The 22,732-nt window shown below is 42.5% G+C and overlaps 1 protein-coding gene across 24 annotated transcripts in view; it reads right to left on the reverse strand.

Annotated features, from left to right (window-relative positions):
* PUM1 (pumilio RNA binding family member 1) overlaps positions 1 to 22,732 on the reverse strand; it is an 897,051-nt gene that overhangs the window by 706,156 nt on the left and 168,163 nt on the right. For 16 of the 24 annotated variants that reach the window (XM_085645637.1, XM_085645633.1, XM_085645632.1 and 13 more), the window contains exon 4: positions 14,634 to 14,723. The exons of the other annotated variants lie outside the window; for them this stretch is intronic. In XM_085645637.1, the coding sequence (XP_085501763.1) occupies positions 14,634 to 14,723 (90 nt within the window). The remainder of the gene's footprint in view (positions 1 to 14,633; positions 14,724 to 22,732) is intronic. 24 annotated transcript variants of the gene reach the window in all.

Below are 22,732 nucleotides of genomic sequence, written 5' to 3' on the forward strand. Positions count from 1 at the left end.
AGCCAGAGGGGTCGGTGTCCAGCATGAGCACCAACAAGCCTTTGAAGCAGCAACATATGTGGCAGACAGAAAAAAGGTGCAGTGTCCAAGGGACTCACCAAGTGCAGGCAAGTCAGAGTAGGTCCAAGCAAACATGGGAGCCCACTAGAGCCAAAGAAGACCCTCAAGAGGACCCACGGGCCAAAGACACAGGAATCGCAAGAAAAGGCACATGAATCTCAAGAGGACGTGGTGAGGACGAAGATCTTGGTAGCAAGAGATGCTGGAGGTTGGAGCTTCTTGGTGGCCAAAGATCTCTGGAGACGTCAACAAGCCTTGGCAATGGCAAGTCAACGCAGTCCACAAGGGTACTGCTCCAGCAGTTCCAACGAGGGATACAGGCTTCAAACTTGCTGTGAAGACAGTGCAGGTCTTCAGTGAGTTGAAGAACCACCACCCGTGTTGCTGAACCTTTTGGAGTCCATGGGAGCTTAGGAACAGCACAGCAGTGAGCTATGTTCCGATGCCTGCAGATGCAGGGGAACGACTCCTTCACTTCAGAGAGATACCTTTGGGTGTCTTGGATGACCACATGCCTTGAGAAGAACCAGCATGGAGCACAGGCAAAGATGACGCAGACAACTGGCAGGACAATGAGACCAGGAGCAGCAGGAATCTTTGTGGTACAGTCTCAGTTCCCAAAGTGAAGTCCAAAGATGAAGTGGATTCGGATCTTGTCCCACGACCAATCTACAGAACCACCCACAGGTAAGCCCTTAAGTACCCTAAAGAAAGGGGACGATTCAGGGGTCCTTCCCAGGGGAGGAGCTGGACAGTGGGGAGGATACTCCCATGTCCCTTATCCAGTTTCGCGCAAGAGTGGGAGTCAACAACTCCCTGAACTGGTTCCAACAGGAGTAAGCAAGGAGGGCACAAAATGTGCCCTTCACAGCAATCTAATGGCACTGGCAAGTGCCCTCCACCCTGGCCCAATACACTAAATCCTATCTGGGAGGTGGTCACCTCCCTGTGACAGGAAATCTATTGTTCAGCCTTCCCCTACTTGAGCTTGGCTCAGCAGCAAGAGGGCAGAATCGGGTCTGTGGTCGGCAGCAGCCATAGCTTGCTGTCAAGACTGTGGAAGACTGGTACTGGGAGCACTGAGGGCTTCCCGTTGGGGGACTAAAGTGCATGGAATCATACCTCCAATACAGTTTAGGGTGTTGGGGTATGGTTCCAACATGTTTGATACCAAACACGCCAGGGTTCGTTAGAGTTTAGAGTTAGCCATTGCGTAATGACTGATGGACTTACAACCCTGGAGAATGGACTCTGAGGACTGTAGAGGTGTCCTGCTCAAGTACCCTGCCCTCAGGGTTGAAAGGCCTGCCTTAGGGGTGACTTATAGGTTTTAAGTGTAGTGACCTCAAATATGAGAAAACTTATCAGTCGTAAGTGGTGCTAACACCAGCTTATACAGGCTGCAACGGCAGGCCTGTAGTCACAATTTTAGTGGCCTCCCATGGGTGGAATAATACATGCTTCAGCCCATGGGGGACTCCTGGTATACCTATGCCCTGGTTAACTAGGTACCATATACTAGGGACTTACAAGGCAACACCAGTAGCCAATCTGGGGGGTACCCAAGTACTCACCATGGTCCAACTTAGGGAGAAAGCACAGAGATGGGGGTCCCGATTAGCAGAATCCCAGTCAGATTAGTCAGAAAAACAGAATGACACCAGCAAAAAGTGGGGATAAACATGCAAGTAGATCCTACTTTCCTACAGTCTTGAATCCACAATTAATCTGAGGATCCCACCCAGAAGGGAGCCCTTAAGTACCCTAGGGAAAGTGTTGGAACAACTCTGGGGCGCCTCTCAGAGGAGGGTCTGGACAGAGGGAAGGATACTCCTCATCCTTTGTCCAGTTTTGCGCCAGGAACTGGCTCAAACCGGAGTATGCAAGGAGGGCACCAAATGTGCCCTTAAATGCAGTCTGGTGGCACTACAAAGTGCACCCATCCCAGTCCAATGCATGAAGTTCTGTCTTGGAGGTGGTCACACCTCCCTAGGACAGGAAACCCAATGTTCTACCTTCCTCTACTCAAGCTCAGCAGCAGGAGGACAGAATCGTGTCTGTGGTCGTCTGCAGCACTAGTATGATGCCAGTCCCTAAGGAGCCCCAACCCAGTACATGGGATCATACTTCGAGCAACGGAATCGGTGTTGGGGTAGGATTCTAACATGTTTGATACCAAACATGACCAGGTATGGTGCAGCCATTATATTAGTAAGACATCTCGCAATGACAGAAGTCCACTATATATCTTAAATTGGCTGAACGCACTTACATAGCCTGGAGAATCAACACCAGAGTTTGTAGGGGTGTCCTGCTCATGCAGGGGTACCCCTAACGCTTATAACCAACCACCCTGCCCTCAGGACTGAAGGGTCTACCATAGGGATGACTTGTTGGTTTTAAGTGCAGTGGCCTCATATATATGAAAAACTCAGATCTGTTGTGATGGGTGCAAGCACCATTTCACACAGGCGGCAATCGCAGGCCTGTTGTCAGAGTTTAAGTGGACTCTCATGGGTGGCACAATAAATGCTGCAGCCCATGAGACCCCTTGTATAGCTATGCCCTGGGTACCTCAGTACCATACACTAGGGACTTACAAGGGTATACCAGTAGCCAATTGTGGATGTACCAAAGTACTTACAAGACACAATTTAGGGGACAGAGCTCAGTTGCTGGGGACCTTATTAGCATGATCGCAGCAGACTACAGTCAAAACACACGGACAACAGTCAAAAAGTGGGAGTAACCATGAAAGCAGATCCTACTTTCCTACAGGACCATTTGACATGTTCTGCAAAATCGGAGAAGCCCTGCTTAAAATAGTTTACTGACAAAATGGCTGAGGTGATAAACGCTCACCGTTGACATCTCCAGTGCTCTGCAAGTCACATGTTGAACCTCCCACTAGCCAACTCTTCTTTCCATCTATCAGAGATTTGTAAAGGAGTACCAGTAACCAGTGTACTGGTATGTGATTTAAAGCGCCCACAACACGCAGTTGTGCAGTATGAGGCGCTATATATAAAAAAGGTTCATTCTCGAATATCGTTTGAGGTCTCTGCCAGCCTGAGCACCAGTATCCTTCTAGAATTATTTCCAAGGCAAGAAATCTGGTGCCGGACGCAAGCGTTCTCCAAGCACAAAAGCCATATTTACCTATAGCGCTGCACATTTTCCTCCTGTAGCGCTGGTTACTTTGCATTCCACAGCTCCTGGTATGTCAACAGATTTGCACTCTCAGGATTGGATTCTGTCCGGAATTTGGTGCAGATTGAAAACAATGCTCCATGCAGGTTTTATTTTTGTTTCAATATGCAGTTGACAATTGTTGAACAGACCGGGGTTAGCTCAGGGTCCACGAAGATTTTACTCACACGTTCAGCTTCAAATTCCTTCGATCTGGATAATGCTTGAGTGGGTGAGTTTGTTTTAAAAGGCATTTCCTGTGGACTGAAATCTTGGAGGAGCCTTCTGCCCCCAAAGACTGTTACACAGGAAGCAGCAACATTCAGGGGCAAAGACAATGGTGGATTAGCTTTATTCAAAATGGCCCTTTGTGAGGACTCTGGTCCCAAGTATGGCATGCCCTGGACGAGTTTTGATGACTTGTACCTTGGACCGAACTGAAAGACTTTCACCTCCACTGATTGAAGAGAGTTTGTGAACGAGAGCACATGGGGCCCAGGGTCAGACTGTCCAACTATACAGGAAAAATGGGGAAAGGGAGAGTGGTGAATGGGAAGAGATAGATGCAAGGGGGGACCAGAGTGATAATTGTGATGGGAGAGCTGTTGGTGTAAGAGGGGAGGAAGACTGAAACGAAGAGTAGTAAAGGTGGTTGGAGGTTGATAGGACGGACAGGTAAGTAGTGGTGATGGGAAAGATGTAGTAGTAAGGGGAGAGTGCCAGGGGTGAACTTAAGAAGAGCAATGGTACAGTTGAGAAGATGGCTAAATGAAAGATGGGGCAGTGGATAGGGATAGTCATGAGGGGTGATGGACAAATGATGGATGGGGGCTAGTGGGGAGTAAATAAGGAGGGAAGAGTGGTAAGGGTCATGGGAAGAGTTGTGAGCGGTACTGGCACACATAGTGAGAAGTGAGAGACAAATGGTATTGGTTTTGCGGTGGGTAGTCACTGACATTTTTGGGCCCATGAATATTTGTAAAATATATGATGTGGACCATGTACTGAAAAGTTTAAAGACCCCTGGCCTGTGGAAATGTTGAGCTAAATACGAGGCTTGACAACCCTGCTACAGGTAGGGTCGATACATGGTCTGTAGCAATGACAGTCTGGAAGCAAACTGGCCTCTGCCACCAAAAGAGTGAAATTGCCCTTGCTGCTAAGTGCAGAGTGAACGAGCAGTCTCAGTTTCCGATTTTATTGACTATAAGGCATCGTCCCACATGCCTTCCAAACCGGTTCTGCCCCAGAGGCGGCCGGCAGGGCGGTGGCCTTTGGGGAGGAGGAGTGGAAGGGTGGGGATGGTGAGTGATTGGTTCTGGGGGAAAGGGGTTGTGGGGAGGGGGTTCGGAATATTGGGGGGGGGGGGTTGGGAGGGAAGCCCGCCCGAGGTGGTCAGGCAGGGGAGTCATGCAGGTGCATATACATTTTTTTTTTTTTTTTAAAGTATCTTGCCGCCGGATCCTGCGTCCCTGCTCCTGTCCTCCTCGTGGAACTCAAGGAACAGGAAGCAGGTCCCACTGACCAATCACAACGCAGCATGGCAGAGTTGCGGCTGGTTTTGAGCGTCCTGGTTCGACACTCAACCAGGGAATGGGGCCTGGGCTTGTTCTCCAAGCAGGCTATACTGCAGCATGCATGGAGAAAGGGGAAAGTGTGCATGACTGGTTTGGGCGGCCCGAGGGGGCTGACCAAACAGTCATTGCGCACTTATGAGTGGGCAAACCACTTCTCCGCTGCCCCGAGAGCAGAGCAGCCCGCCTACCCGCCAGCAAAGCAGCACGAAGCATAAAATGATAACTCAGTTATTAGCGTTTTATGTTACCTCATCGCATTACTTAACAGAAGTGGGGCGAAGCTCCTCCGCCATAGCAGAGGAGCCGCCACTGCCTGTCAAAGGTCATTCAAGGTCTTTGATTGCACCTCTAGGTGAAACGCAGTCCCTTTCAAAAACTCCTGGTGATGCAATACTGCAGCCCCTGCCATCTGCTGAAAGGCAGTGGATGAAATGTCCACGGCTATATCGATTATTTCTGAAGAGGCCTTCTCCCCTTTGATCAAGATTTTACAGGATTCTTTTTTCTTCTACGGTGACATGTTACACCACATCTGACTGTCGTATTTCCCAAGTATGGCCAGAACATTGAAGGTTCTAATAGAAGTTGCCACCATGGCAGAGAATCTCTAGCCAATATTGTCCAGTCTGTGGCCCTCCTCATCAGGAAGAGCCGTGCTTGGCGAAGATGGATTTCTTTTCCCAGTTGCTGGGCCACCTGCATTATAACCAAGTCAAGTCTGGGCTGACCAAGAAGGCAAATGGGCGAATAACCCCGATCTTTGTATTTGTCGAGCTTTGGGATAACAACTGCCAATGAAGCCGGTGTCTTCATCAGTTTAAATCCCTCCTACCAGATAAAATCCACAAAAGGGATAGATTTTGTTGCGTGCTGGGCGCCCACTTTGTAGCCGAATAGAAAGCGGAAGAGGAAAATCAAAGAGTTTGGACACTCTCTCTAGTATATCATGGAAGCCACAAATATAGGGAGGCGGCGAATCTACCGAAGGAAGAATAGATGAGGCTGACATTGGTGCCACGTACTTGTACCATTCAGGATGGTCCCCTGAATCAAGCTGAACCTCCCTTTCCTCAGGCTTCTGATCACAGTCACGGTCAGCTAAGGTGTCTCCTATAGTAATATTTTGAAGCACAGTGGTCTCTCTTTGTGGCCTGGGAAGGTTCCTTTGAGTGGAGGCAACCTCCGGATACGTCCAGCCTTGAAGGCGGTTTCTGAGCCAGTCACTAGCATCTGGGAACTTCTTATAATGATCATTGATCATCAGGCACAAGTCGGTGACCAATGACAAAGATCGCTACAGAATGACCATGCACATGATGTTGCTCTTCTTCGGATTCCTGATATGGATAAGGCTCTAGAAACGTATCCTATCTCTGAGCTGACTGATGACCCGTGTCAGAGAAAGAAAACTCGCCCTCCAGATATGTAGGCGAATCCTGGTCTCTCTCTTCATCCTCAGTCTCTTGACACTTGAAGATGAGCTGAAATGAACTATTTGCTGGACCAAAAAGACTTTTACCCACTGATTCCGGTATTTCTGATAGACGTACTGGTGGCAAAGGGGAAACTTTAGAAATTTACTGTGTATAGAGGAGGTTATGTCCATAATAGAAATATACTTTCCTTTAGCTGCGGTCGACCACTTAGCCCCGGATGGAATCCTCGTTGATGGAAGAGTATCCGAGGAGGCTGACTGTGCTGATGTAGATGACAAAATCCGTGCCATCAGAAACGGTCTCCTCGAAGAACATGTCAGAGTCTTTGTTGAAGAAACGGTAGTCATCGTTCTGGTCATCACTTTAGTCAAGACGTAAGATGAGATACCCTCAACGATGGAGCGGTCATCAACGGGGCGATCTTTGTCGACAGATCTGTTGACGGGCAGGCTTTCTTCATCAATGGCCCTATGAATGGAGTAGTAGAAGCAGATCAAGGTGAGGAGACCGGTCTTCCATGAGAGGGAGATGGCCCTGCTGGCTCTTTGTTTCTTGACCTCTCAATACTGGTCTCCCTACTATGAGACTTCATTCTCTTTGTCAGATGAGAGGAACCCCCTCCCTTTTCTATTTCTTGAGGATTGTTCCTCTCCTCACTCAAGAGTCTGAATCAGAGAATGTCTTCTTTTTCTCTAGCCAAAGAAGCAGCCTGGCCTCACGATCCTCGAGGGTCCTATCTGAGAAAGAGCAGCAGTATTGGCACTCCTTGGGCTTGTGCAGAGTATATAGACAATATAAGCACTCCTTGCGTCGGTCTTCTGAGAAGAGACTTGACTTCCCACAGGACTATTAAGGCCTAAAAAGCCTTTTTTTTGGAACCCTGAGACATGTTGAAAATAATCGAACAATTCCAAACAGTACATCAGATGTTTTCTGGAGGATTGGAGACTGACTGGAAGGCTGCCAGGTCAAACGTTGAGCTGCGAAACACTGGCTGAACAGAGCTCAGGGAGACTCCCTAACACAACGTGCAGTATGAAATCTGAGATATGGTGGCTCTTCAGGGGATGACTGCTACAGGGTCTGTGCTCTGATTGGTGGTAGTTTGGGTGTTTCAGAACAATGTGAATTGGCTACCAAGGTCTATAGTTTCAATAGGGTTTTAGTGCTAATACTTGAACACTGCTTACATTACTGATACTGTGGAACTCCCACCACGATGACAGGAAAGATTCAAGCATGTGAATCTATGAAAGATACACTACTGGAGAAATGACAAAATAAAAAGATCCATCCAAACATTTTTTACTTTCCCTTCTGGTACCGAAACAAAGTCATATCTTGTCTCCTTTGTCTTACAATCGCTCTCCCAAGTAAAACCAAGTATGACCTAATATATAGGGAAATATAGTCTGTCATAAATATAAAAGAAAAACGTCTTACAGATTAAAAAAGTAAAAACTATTTAACAGATGTGTAATTATCAAGCAAAGAACATCCATTACTCATCTTCAAAAGGACCTATCAAATATTGCAGCTCTCTAAAGGAAGTGCCAAATAAACGTGTCGGTTCTAATTAACAGAATTAAGCCATCACCCTTACACCCTCTTAAACATGCTTTTCTGTATTACTGTCACTGCATTTCTAAGCCTTACACAAGTCTCCATTACCTATATTTACCAGACATTATATGGCTTAAACATGCATGCATGAACTCATTATGGACTATCTTTAGATGGCCATTTCGTTGTTGTCAATTTCTCGATTACGATCTGTAAAATAAACCCTTCTAAAGAAAAATACATTTTAGTCCTCAGCCACAACTCCAACATTCTCACATGTTCCATTATCTACAATTGTACACTAGTGTTTGAAACAAACAGAAATGCTAAAACATCAGTAAAGTATAGCTAAATAGATCATCTCCACATAGTTTATGAGAGAATCTGTCAAAGTACAAAACATTTGACAGAATAGTCAGGCTGGGATAGCAGCCATTTTTTGCACCCTCCTCAAAAAGGAGCTAACTTTCTGGAAGCAAAACTCAATGAGAGATGTTTTTGAAGAGAAATTTATTTCCAAAGTATGAATTTAATTAGGTCAGACTTTAAGCCTTAAACATCCATACGAGGACCAACTGATATTTTTACTCAGTAGAAACCACACAACAAAATGAAGAAAACTAACAATTAAAGCCAGAAGGAGCACAGAAAAAATGAGTCTTCTAGCATAATCTTTTGTAAAAAACGTTTAGGTAAAAATAATTCGCTGTATGATGGAAAGAAGAAATAAATGAATGTGTTTAGTTGCAAAACAGAATGGCCAATAACATTTGATGTGCACCTTTGAGTCCACTCTTTTTCCTTTATCTGGGCAACTTTTAGCATCATTTACAAGAGGATGGCAAATTGTGTGGTAACATTTTAAATTCACCACATTACGAATACAAGTCTCCAATGAGGACCTTAAAAGTATTTTAAGTTACATCTTCAACTCCAATTGACCAGGGTTCTATGTTCCATCAATTTACAATACTATTTTGGTTTAGGAATTTTATGTTTTATACTACAATATTCATGGTTTTAACTGCCTGCACTGCTCACTAAAGATGAATTTGTGTATGCCATTAAGGCATTGGAGTACCTCTGTAGACAAGTCTCAAATTCCAATATAACTGTTCAATCAACTTGCCAAAACTCGCATATAGCACCTACTGTTCTATTTAAGGAAAAACTAATCTTCCAGTGAAAAAGTGCCCAGAGCTGCGAAGGAAACTGTGGTTCGTGCGCTAATCCTCTCGCGGCTTGACTATGCCAATGCATTGTATGCTGGCATTCCGGGATACCTGTTGGATAAATTGCAGGTGATCCAAAATGCGGATGCCCGTCTTCTGCTGGGCCTTTCAAGTAGATGTAGTGTGAGTTCACACTTGCGATTGTTGCATTTGCTTCCTGCCAAGGCCCACATAAAATTCAAAATCTTATCCATCGCCCATAAAGCCTTGTATGGTTTGGGCCCTTCCTACTTACATAATAGGCAGGCCTTTTATGCCCCGGTACGACAGCTGCGTTCGTCTTCTCAATTTTTGGCAGAGACTCCTTGTTTTAAGCGCTTAAGACTGGGCGGCTGCTCTGTCTCACTGCTGGCGGCTCAGGCTTGGAATGCTCTGCCATTGACTCCGAGGGGCATTAAAGACCCTGCGATTTTTAAAAAGCATTTGAAACCCCTCCTGTTTTAGTCCTCTTCTCTTTGGCTGTGTTATCCTTGTCTGGTTCGTGCCGGGACACTCCTTGGAGTATCTGTGCGCGTTACAAGTGTATATAACAAACAAAAATACTGCCTTCAGCATATGAAGAAAAAGGTTTGTTACTCATGCACATCTATGTGTCACTAAGTGTCAATGCCCAGCCATCTCGCGCCGCATATGCTTAATAAGGGGAATGGCTGAAGGGGTGTCATCTAAGACAGGGCATGAATACCAGAATCATCATTAAGGGGCATTTCCTTTACTTTTTATCTGCCAACTTTACTAATTGGCTGTGTTCATACCTAGTTGTGAACCAGATACAACAGCCCCCAAAACGTAGCTTACAGATGTAGCTTTTCTATTAAAGGCTGAGAACTCTACAGGAAACAAAGACACAACTGAATCATCTTAGTCTGGAATTTTAAAGTTTTGTTGTTGGCAACTCCCTTGCGATTTTTAGATTTCATCATGAAAACGTATGGCTGATTTATTACAAAACAAAGTCCCTGTCGCCACTGGTATTTCCACAGTTGAATGCCTCAACATAGTTTCAGGTCACCAACCTGCTTTACTTCAGGCTATTTTTTCCAGAGGACATACATTTTGATACTTTACTAGCCAGCATTTCAAACATAGTCAATGGTTAAAACAAAAAATCCCAGATTCAAATTTCAACTGATGTTAATGAAAACCTTGTGGTGGTGCCAAGCACGCAACCGAAATCTAGTACAAATACATAGTATGCTCTAAAATCGAATGAGAGCACCATTGGTTGAGGAAAGATCTAATTTAGGACAGAAGAACAGAAGTCTGAGACAAAACCAGGTTTGCTTCATATCTGCTGTCTAGATTTATGGTTCTGAGAGCTTCGCTGTGAAAGGCTCAAAAAGACCAAACAAGTGTTCTGCATTATTTTTTATGGAAAACCTATCTCGGACTTAGTTTATCAACTACGGCTGGTAAAAATGTCAGGTGATCACTAAATTTGTAAAAGGTCTATGGCATGATTGCCTGGATAAAAACACCTCAAAATGCACAGTAAACGCTAATGGTCATCCATTAATGTGGAAATCAGGGATTGCAGCTTTAAGGAACAACTGTGATTGGATTTTGAACACAGTGATGCTTCAGACACTCCATGAGGATGTCAACCTTTTCAGACACCACATTTGGTATCACAACCAGTGTGTCGGATTGGGTAGTACTTTTGAAGATGCCATTAGGAAATCAATGGTCATCTAAGGGAGCGTTTTACACCAAGCTCCTGTAAGGCATCTGGCAACCAGAGGACAAAATCTTTTCAGAGGAACAATTTGTGGTAGCTCAAAGACTAGGAAGACATAAGACTGAGTCTGAACTGTTTAGATTCGTTTGTTTGGGATAGGATCCAGTGCATTTGCCACAATTTAATATAGTGATATTCCTGAACTGGCATTACCCAGCAACGAAATACACAAAGGTCATTATTTAGTACTGCCCACTCGGCCATGAAGGTTTACAATATCCTTTGATCTCGCAGAGTATGAGAGTTTCCATAGGTGGCCTTGCTTGAGGTCATTAAGAATTCTTCTAGATAAAATAATGTGGCTTTAAGTTACTGCGTGGAATTCAATGATGGATTGCTCAAAACCGATTGTGCCAATACAGAGAACTAGGGCACACAATATTCAGTCTCAGAAAGTCCGTTTTCCTTCCCTGATTAAATTGCGCAGGCTAATGCTGAAACTCACAGAATTATAACACTATGCAGTTATAGTATTGAAGGAGTTGCTTTTCTTTTTTAGGGCATGTAAATACTTCTATCGATGTCATATCCTTATTTCCATCTTTAAAGAAAGTTGTGTGCAGTAAACTGTTGGCAGAAGTATATTTGGGAAGGATTGGAGGTCCTGCTACAGCTTAATTTACTTCTTTTCATCAATCACAGGCACCCTTTCAGCAGCAGAACTAGCTCTTTCAGTTCATATGGTGATACTGAGGGTTGGCATTTATGCTTAACTGTCGAATGAGACATTAGATATATATACATGCATTTAATTGTCGTGGCCATTCAACATTTGACAAATATTTTGAAGGCAGTTTGATCGTGGACATCGTTCGGAGTTGGTAAGATAGGATCATAAAGATCACAATGCTCCTTTCTGCCCAGCATCTGACATCACTTAACAATTCTTAAAGTAGCATAGATGATTAGTATATAGGAGTTATTAAACAAAGAGTGGCTAGCTTTACCCTCGCTTTATCCCACCCAATATGTTTACAGTATGCAACACTAGTTGTGACTTTGATCAAACAAACATTGTAGTGTGACTAGCAAAACAAGGAGATACAAGAATACAAAATAAAAGAAAATATATTTTTCTACTTGAATCATTATTTGCATCTCATTTGGTGAATGCATAGCCAATATATTCATTCCCAATTATTGGAACATTAGCTAAACAAGTTTCATGCAGCTACGCTTTGAGATGTGGCACGATGGAGTCTGGTATTTTTTTTTTTTTTTTTACAAATGCAGGCTTCACACCAAAAATGTATCCTCTCATCACTAATGGAAAAACAGGTTTTGATTAGTACTCATTCGATTGAGGACAATAGCTTCAGTTTTTCATATATTAAAATCTTTTGTTCTAGTGTTTCCAGAGAACAGTGAAGTCTTCACAGGACTAGGTCAAGGAGAAAAAGAGTATCGTGAAGAGGACTGACACAGGAATCTTCAGACTCAGGAGATGAAATAAGATTCAAGCACTTTCTGCTCACCTGCCATATTTCCTATGAATTACTATAAAATGTATGGTTATCAATGGCAAGCAATGCCCAGAATGCTCCGCCACCAGGCACCTCTGCTGAAAGTGTTTGTAATTGGAGCAGACAACTCTTAAAGTGCAATGTGGCACAGTATTTCTATGTTCAACAGCACAAAGAAGGGTTTGAAGGGTAATTTCCCCTTTCTGTTTACTGCAGGTCATTTAAAAAGTGCTTACTTTTGGATGGAAGGGAACTGGCAGCATGAGGTTGTTGATGGAAGGGAGATACCTGACATGTCCCCAAATAAAGGACAAGTTAATCCATAACTGCTGAAAAGGGTTCACACTTGAAATTTATTTAAGGAGGGGAGAAAACTGAATTTGTAAGCAGTTTGAGTCAGATAAAGCTGCTTTTTCTATAAATTCAATAAATATGCAATGTTTTTGTTTGGGATGTTGCTTCAATTGCAGTATGTCAGACTCAACTTAGTGCCAATCAGCATTAAGAGTGTGAGTTATAGTAACTCGGCTAAAAGTGTAAGACTGTGGGTAGAAAGGCAGATTCTTAAATGTAAAGTGGCTTAAGCAGAGGGTTAGTAGCAGTTTCTTACACTGCATAGGACCAGAGGCTGTTGACGATGTGGATTCTGTCACTGTAAATGGGCGTAAGCCAGGGGAAGAGGTGGATTCTTACACTGTAATGGGGCTGGGTCATTCCTCGAGAAAGGGGTGCGGGGGAAGCAGTAAAAGGCCTCTGTAAAAGTATACAAGTCAGATGCATGGGAAGGTAATGTCAATGAAAAGAAATAGAAGTGGGGGAAGAGGCTGTTTCTTCCACAGTAATGGGTGCAAACCAATTGAAGAGGTAGACTCTTCCACGGTGAAGAGGTGTTAACCCAAGAAAAAGGCTGACTCTTCAGCATTTAACAGGCACTCATCAAATGTTACACAGGTTACATGGTGTAATGATCAAGCATTTAAATCTACAACAAAATTTGGAAATTGATTTGGTCATGCTGCTTCCAAGTGGTTCATCCCGCTAAGAGCAAGAAAAGAGTTTGGTCAGTTGTTATGACAGAATGTAGCGGGGTAGGCAGCATCCATCCATGTAGAGCTTTTGCATCAAGCACAAGGTTTCAGAGTCAATATTTCTACCAGAAAGCCAATTTGGAACCTCCAGCACCAGGATGACATGAACACAGAATAATTGCCTTTGAATATTCCATGGAAAATAGTTCTAGGCTCTTTGAAATCCTAATAAAAGCATCTATTAATTACAGAGCTAATGAAATTACAATACCCAATTTCTGAAGTCACAACAGAAAAGGACCAATGTGATCTGCTGCTAAAGTTACAAATGTAGGTAACAATGGTGTACATACAGGTGGTAACTGAGACACAGAGCCGAAATTAATATAGCTGGAAATTGTATTGGCCAAGATCTGCTAATTACTAGTCATGTGCAGTCTCTTGGTTGTTTAAGTGTACTGTAGCAGGCTGTGTTCCTAAAAAAAATAAAACTAGTTAGCAAGCACTTGCTTGGTTTCAAAACCATAATGCAATCCTTGAGGAAAATAATCAATAAACCTGAGCATATCAGTGTTGAACAGGTCCTCAAAACAAAAATAAAAACTAAACTGGCAAAAGTCAAAAGGTTCTTTAAAGGCGAAGCTAAAACTAAGCAACCACCAGAAATGTCAACCACAGGTGGTGAACACACAAGCTGCAGCTAAGGGCGTGCCACGCACCAAATGAGGATAAAAGAAGGTGCAGTAGCCAGCTGATGGATCTCACTGATCCACTCCCGAACCTAGTTTTAAAGCACTCAAATCATCTGAATCCCAAAATACAAAATCTGATAAACGAGGAGCCATAATATACACACAATATCAAATGATTCATCTTTTTACAAGGTTGAGAAGGATAAGAGTTTGGTGACGTATTTGGGGAGATGAAGAATGCTTCATTCCTCATTCAGCTAAGGAATAGAAAGGAAGGATGGATGGGGATTCTGTATGAAATGAATGAATAAGTTATGTTAAAGGTGATTGAGAAGGCATGGACTAAACACTGTTTGAGAAATGCAGAGATGTACACCATCAAATAAATGATTACAATCCTGCCGGATCAGAAAGTTATCAGTGATTGGAGCAGATGTTGCTTGGAAGCCCAGGGGACATTTTTCATAATTAACCAAGGGACAGGATAACTGTGTGTTTCTTCCTGAGACCAATGTTTATTTAGCCAAACACCACTCAGTCACAGAAGGAATATAAAAAAAATAAAAACGATCATTTACGTGGGTAAAAACACATTTTCTTAATACCAAGATGGTAGCTTTCACCCCTGGAACCCACATGTTTAAGCCCGTCTTACCTTCCTAAAGGGTCTTGAGACGTGGCTCCTCAATTGGAATTCTGCAGGCAAGTGAAAGGCTCCTCCATCTCCCCCCTCTTCCTCTCCTCTCTGGTTGGCAAAAAGTAAAATCAATGTCCTAGCGCTTAGAAGCCGAAGAGGCGTGGAATTTTGCAATATATAAAAAGTTAATTCTTGTAAAAGTTGACTAACTCTATGGTGGCCTGCGTACAGTAGAGCCTTTGTGCAAAAAGAAGCATCACTAACCATTCACCATCAAAAGACAATGTGCCCAATTTAGACAGACTAATCAACGTTAAGCCAATACATTACTCACTATTTCAAAATCCAGTTATGCACAGAACCACAAACCATAGCAGCTTATTATTACCAAATTTATCTCAAACACAAGGAGAAAACGTTAACTTAATGCTGAAAGCACATATTAAAATGAATGTATTAAGGCAGCACTAAATTGAAGAATGTGTAACATGGAATTGTAATAAAGTACCTTCTAATACTACTAACCACTGTTAGGAAGGTTTTGGCTGTTTTCTTTTCTTGGGAAATCATTATCCAAACATACATTAATACTACTGAATGTAGGAAGAGCTCAACAAAGCTTAGTTAAGAGAGCAATTGAGAATGTTAACTCAAGAGGCAAGGTGCACATAATTTTCCAAACCAGGGGTCTGATGCTTAGCCAAGTCACAGACAATGCCATGTAGGAGAGGCAGAGCTGCTTCCAGGTTACAGAAAAATGTAATGCTCTATAATTTAGAGAGCATTTGTGTGCTGGTTTGATAAAACATGAATAAGATATAGTAAATATAGGGATGAACGCTTTAAGCAGTTAAGCAAAAGTGTATAGATGAAGCAAACTAATGTGGATAGCAATTAAACACTTAACTGCATCAGAACTATACTCAAACATAAAAATAAGAAAATTAAGGTATGCTGTCATGTAACAATACATCTGCAAGTGAAACAAATTCTTATGTGCTCAGTTCACATAAACCATTTAAACACTTAAGTGGAAGAGAAAAATGTCTATCGCAAATATAATGCAAAATATGTCACCAGGTTGATGTACAGCTAGCCAGTACTTCTCAAGTAATACTTATTTTACTTATCATGGGTTAGAAGTCACCATTACATATAACATAACATACATTTGTAAAGCACAGATTCACCCAAGGGTATCTTGGCACTGAATAACAGAGCTTCTCAAATATGTTTGACACCAATAAACATCTAAGTCAGTTTGCTCTTCTGCTCTTATCTTGTTCCTGAAAAGCAACATACTAAATAATAAAAGGTACTTCGTTTTACACGAAAAATAAAAAGCCTCGAGTAAATTCACTGATATACCCAAATTGGTTTATGCGATCTGGACAGGATACTGCAGAGTAGTACATCTCTATGCACAAAGCTGGGAGGCGGGGGGCTGGGGAGTATATAATGGAACACTTATGGCGATAGGCCTTCGTTCTGAGACACATTATAGTAAGATACACTTAAAAAGCAGGGCAGGCTTGTAAATGTAAATTTTTATCCAGCACACACTATCGAGACAAACCCTTCCCTAATGTCAGTTCAATACTCTAGACAAATGTAGACAATTTTGGAGAAAGCACTGGATATATCAAATGGCAACGGGTTTACTCGGTCCTCAGGTGTTCATTACAATATTGCATTGTATTACAATATGAATGCTGCATTTCTCAAATAACTGACGCAAACTACACTAAGTTAAGAAGTTAGCACGGTCTAATACGGTTAGATTTTCTGTATCAAGGTACAAAGGATAAACATATGGGAAAATTTAGAAAAATTGATTAAGCCTATATTGTGCTCCCCAAACTGAAAATATTTCTGGCGAGATGTTACTAATAAAGAGCAACAAGTCCTACATCCTTTAAGAAGGAATGTCTTTGTACCTCAACTTATTTCTAAAGCGTCTAGAAGAGTGGATGGTTCCTGCCTTCTATTTTTGAAAATCAAATTTCTAGATAGAGTCTCAGTACCAGAAACTTGGTTAAAATTAGTAACCATACCTGTATACAAGAAAGGCGAGATGATTCTATGTACAAATTTAGGAACTACATTCTTGGATCGTACTCAAAACAGTTTGAGAAAAGGAGATAAAAAGCTCTCTTCAGGAGACGTGGTTAAATAAGGATACACAAGTGGTCTTTAGACAATTACAAGCCCTGAAGCAAGTCTCAGAATAGCCCCCCGCGCTCCCTCCAAAAAAACATGTTCACCAACAACTTTCTATGGCCCTCTACATCTAGAAGCAGCATTGATTACAGTTGGCTACTCCTGCAATCAGTTATGAGCAAGCACAACATCCCAAAGGAACATATAGCTGTGACATTTATACCAAACGTGGCACTTCTAGCAAATTTTCAGTCAGTTTTAGCTCCAATATGGTTTTCGAAAGATGCACACTCTCCCCCCTTCCATCTTTATAAATAACTAAGTAGATACCTTGAATAATAGTTTTTTCCCAAAATAGGAGGGCAACACTGTAAACTTATTCTCATCAGTTGGCCATTCAATTTAATTGCTGTAATCACTCTTTTTTCCACTCGTCGTAGATCAATGAATAGATGTGACCAGAATTGAAACATTGGCCATGGGGAAAGGAAACCTCACACAGTTGCGCTGATGAAATCCCTTTAAGGGACGAAACGCCTTGGCGGGTCTTGCAAAGTAAAGTGATGTTTTCGACTGAATAATAGGTCTTGGGATAAATTATGATCCTTGATGATTGACTAAGAGGCTGGGTGTACATAAGTGGTAAAAAGTGACTACGCTACTAAATGGACCTGGAAAACCATTCTAAATTTGCCTTTTTACACAATACACAGGAACAGTGTGTGCATTAAAAGAAACGAGCAATGAAGGCCACCTTGAGCTAACAATATAACCCAAGAATAAGGCCTGCAGAAGGCATGAGGATTGGGTAGTAAACAAATGGAATAAATAAAATACCCTTAAAGAGGAGGGGCAGTAAATAATAGCTGTAGAGTGATCACTGGGTACAAGCCAACAAAAAGGTGGTGCTGGTGTATGTACTCTAGAAATGTGCATGTATCCCACATGAATGCAGAAGACAGAACTTAAAGCAACATTCAATGTAAATGACTATTGTACATCAGTAGTTTTGGTTCAGATGGAGATACCTTGAATGACAACGCGGATTTGGTATCTATCGGTAAGTCGTATGAGGGTCAGGTGACAATCAAGTTTAGTAAAACAAATATTGGTATGGAAGTCAAAAAGAGGTCCAGGAATACAAACAATCCTTAAAAAACAAAGCACACAAGATTTTGAAATAATAATAAAATCTAGTCGGAGCAATAAATATCTTGGAGATCAGCAGCATACTTATATAATGTTATAAGTTTCAGAATAGTATGCATGCAAGAAAGTAGGTTCAGGTCCCAAAAACACTCAATTTTGAAAAACTGAAAACTTGTCTTTTAAAACTGTGTGCATCCATCCAACTCCTAAATTCACATTTGCTTTTGTTTCTACGTATTCACCTTTCCTCCTCACCTGCCTTTTCCCTGTGAATGTCACTTTCTTACATCTACTTTTTAGTAACGCTGTGCTTGAAAATCTCCAACTTGAAAATACCTAACCTAACTACTTTAACATTCTTCAATGTTCCTTATCCCCCTGCATCTTCACTCTAATTTGAATGCCAATAGCGTTCAGTTTCATTTGTCTGCTATGGTGATGGTTGACCATGTCCTTCTCCCAAATCTCTCTCAATTCCACGCTTAATTGGTGTAACCAGGAGTAAGACTGATTTAAAAGTTACATTACATTGCCTATTTGAAAAGCTAACTGCATACAAATCTGCTCTGAATGTAAATTGTTTGGACAACTAACTCTGTGTACTTGTACTACTGACAAATGTGAAATAAAAGAAAGTACAAATGTTCAAATGACTTGGGCATAGGCTACAACCAAGACAAATTAAGATCATGTCGGAAGGACAATCACACTAGGCAACACAAAACATCTTAACAAGCATTTGCAATGCAATAGGTCTCGCATTTGCAAGAGTTTGAGCTAATGCCATTGTAAATGGCAATGCCTTTTATTTATGTGTTTTGAAACCTGCAAGCGGTGCGTAAACACACACTTTGTACTTATAGTCATTGCCTACGAGAAGCAAGGTTGGCGGTAACTGCGCCTCTTTTACTGTCAGCCTTGCTTCTCGTAAGCAAGGACTAGAAGTACAAAGTGCGTGTTTACGCACCACCAGCAAACTGTGAGGCAGTTTAGAACTGTTAGCCAGCATTCTGCCCCTTGTGTGCATGCTCAGTGAAGGCGCCCCTTCCGAAAAAGTCAGTGCCTGTCCTGCAATATAAACATGTACGTAATCAGTGTCTTCCCCCTCAAGTCCCTCCATTGCGTACACTGCACGGAGCAGCTGGATTGAAACGCTATGTTGTACGTTAATATAAGGATGCATGTGTCATAATGCCTCTGGCCAACATAAACACCCATGAGCACAACAAACATTTTAATCAGAGCCTGAGAGAGCCAGCGTTGTGTAATAGAAATATGGGAGCTTGTCCACTGTGTGCAGGTCACTGAAAAGTATATACTGTGTATACCTTATGTTCCCTGAGACACACCATTCCGTCTGAAAACTGGTAAATTTTCAATACTGAAAATGAACATAAATACAAGCAATATCTATGCCACAAAATGCAGTGATAGCGCTTGTCAACACAGCGGGAGGGGGCGGGAGGCCAGACAACATGGACAACGAGAGGGGGGGAGAAATAAACCCAAACTACGGCAGGAGGGGGGCGGGAACAAAGTGAACAAGGGCAACGGGAGGGGGGCGGGAACAAAGTGCCCACAAACAGGGGGGCGGGCAGGGGCAATACCCCTACTACCACAAGTACTTAATTGGCAAGGCACAGTAATCAGGACACAGATGGTCGGCATAGCAGTTAAAATACAAAAGGGATTGTACCTTATTAAAGCAGATGGCCAGCAGATTGAGCTACAATGAGGGACGGCCCATGCCCAGTCTCTTATGGATGAAGATGGGCCCGGCCTCGGACCAGTTTTCACTCAGGCACCCGTCCCGTGCAGTGGGCTGTTACAGCTGATTAATTATGCCCGAACAGCAGTCTCAACATGCGGCCCGATCTCTTCTGGCCAACTAGATTATGGTGCCTGCAGTCCTTGCCCCAAAGGCCTTTTGTGAAAGTTACAAGAGAGACGGCCATGCGCGTGCACATCTCCTGTCCGGGCAGGCATGGCGAGCAGGAGATGGGGAGGGAACAAAACATGCCTCCCTGCCAATGAAAACCACACATTTTGGAGCCGCGCCAATCAGAAGCATGGGTGGAGCTTCCACCCCCGCTTCAGAAGCTAAATAGATGACAATAGATCTCGCAAGCAAGCAGCGCTGCGTCGCTAGGCGAGACCTAAAAAAAAAATGACATATGGTCTCTTTGGAGGTAAACAAAACAACTCTTACCGTGTTGTTTATTTTAGAATAAGCCTCTAAAAGAGGCACATTTCCATCTACATAAACTATTGTATCGTAAATATCAAGGTTAGTAACTGAGTCTGAGAGGATTCATCCAATTTTCTGTGGCTTACAGTGTACACTCCTTAGGTTCAATGTCCAATCTCTGACATTCATCTAGCATGAAGAACCTTCCCTCCATTACGGATCACCAGTCACTGTGGGAAGTTTAGAACACATTGTTCAACAGCACAAGACGTTCCCAGTTCTCAAACTGGCAAGGGTATGTTTTAGCTTTTAAGTTGGAAGAGAATTGTCCACTCCTCCCAAATCCCTTTGGATGTTAAGGAACCAACAGGTATGACCTGACAACCATGGTTACCTACTAGATGAAGGAGCCAGAGTTATACTGCAATCAGAACTAAACTGCAAGAAAACCTCTTTTTCAAGGTCTTACTCATTAGCCACCAAGGAGAGAGGAGCTGCTCTGTTTCTCAATGGAATACTTGGTTTTCGTGTTATGTGGGCAGCCAAGACTACTTTTAGCCTGAAGACAACATGCTGCCTTACGGTACCAAAAGTTATGAAAATTACTGCTTTCTCCTCGATACTGTGAAAGAGTAGTTGATGAGATAAGCAAGGTGAAACTGAGGTCACCATTGTATTATATTTGAAATATTCTCTGAATAACGAGCTTAACACCGACTTCCAATCCAAACTGCACGCAAGTGGCCACAGGTCTTATGAGCCACTGAAACTACCATGCTGTTAAATGACAGACAAAAGGGGAAACATGCATGGTAGGGCCTGCAATTATCTGTCATGGGTAGAACTGCTCTTATGGGCACCCAGACAAACGGCCCTTTTAGGGGCAGGGTAGGAAAGGCTATGGACAGCTTAATGGACATACGATTGTAGTTCTCATGTAAGTACACATTCAACAGCAAATATGTAAATCATATGCTTATGTATGAATATTTAACAGACAGGATAGGAGTTGTGTAAAATTCGAGATGTATAGACAATGTGCACAATAGTGTTTATTATCTCTGCTATGCTTGTCTCGCCCTCATCCCTCATGTGTTCATGGTTTAGTATACTTGAAAAATGTACTGTGTTGCGGCTCAGACACAATAGCTCCCTACATGACTCCGCAGGGGATAGCTGCACAAACTGGGGCTGCTGGAATTCTGGGTGACTAGGGGTGAACAGGTTGCTCGTCTTCTTGAACCTTAGTGGAAAGTCCAATTACAGAATACCAATCCCCAAGAAGGGTCACAGATGATCTAAAAATTCCCTCTGGCAACTGCTCATTACTCCTACACTCCCCTGGATTTGACTCCCAGATGGCTCAGGTATTCATACTGCCCATGCCTTATCCGGATGGACTGATATTGGGCTACTGATGGTGGGAGATCAATTTATAAATGGTGGAATCATTCCCATTGCACATTTGATAGACAACTGGGATCTCCCCTTGACTTAATTCTCAAAGTACGCCCCCCCCCGGTTCACACTTTTCAACAAAACTCGAGAACTGGGCTTGATGAACCTAGTACTTATGAAATCATACAGCAGGGATGCGGAATTCCTATAGCCCGGTGCCCAGGAGGACATATTGTTTGGGGTCAAGGGACACAAGTTTTTTATGTGTATTTTGTCCCTGGGACAAGTAGGGCCAACCCCCTGCAGCACAAACCCTTTGTCTGCTAGTTTGCAGTACCACATTATGGATCAGGAAAGAGCACTGTCTGCAGTGAAGGTAATATTTTTGTCCATATGTTAATGCTGTTCCAACTTGTATTTATGGTTCATTAATTAAAAGCCTTTATTAATAGGGTAAGCGGTTTAAGTAAATGTTGTAAGCTCAGACTGCACTACTGACAGTGGTTCCAGTATCAAAATGTGTACACACGTTTTCAAAGTTTAGCAATATGAGGCTATGTTTAATACTGCCAAAATGCTCTCAGATTTGATGCAAATATTTTCAGAAGCTTGAAAGCAAGACTGATTATTCTTTGCTTTCAAAATAAAATGTTGATAAAAAAATAAAAGCAGGAAAAAACATTTTGCTGAACTACTGTAAAATTTCAGGTACCATTTCTTTTAGCAGCATCATTTAGTAACGTGTTGATGCATGCTAGTATTTCCAAAAAATATTCATAATGGAAAATCAGTGTCACCAGTTTCAGTAAGATTATGGGGAACACAAATAAACAAGCATTGGCAAAGCCAGTAAGTCTGAAATTGGTGGTCATCTTTTTAGTTTTGTCAATGTGTGACTTGTTTTGGCATGCTTTGTAAAGCCTTATTTGTGTGGCAGCTGCCGGGCCATCACCATTATAACAAACATTGGCAAAAGCCAAAATTATTTTTGGTCTCAAAAAGCACACTGCCACAGAAGTTACTAGCACTGAACAAAACTACTTTGTGTGTCGATATGCTCCTTGTGAAACAGCAGAATGCTGTCACTCACATCCAGCCAATAGAGAGACCGAATTTTAATAAACGCAAAAGGTTATGGTCAACGCCCGACCAAATTAGGGGCCCAGTTATTAAAGAAAGTCTCAAAAGTGCACCCATGGTATGTGTCCTATCCATTAAGGTC

The sequence above is a fragment of the Triturus cristatus genome, chromosome 3_1, assembly GCF_964204655.1.
Source record: "Triturus cristatus chromosome 3_1, aTriCri1.1, whole genome shotgun sequence".
Taxonomy (NCBI): Eukaryota; Metazoa; Chordata; class Amphibia; order Caudata; family Salamandridae; genus Triturus; species Triturus cristatus.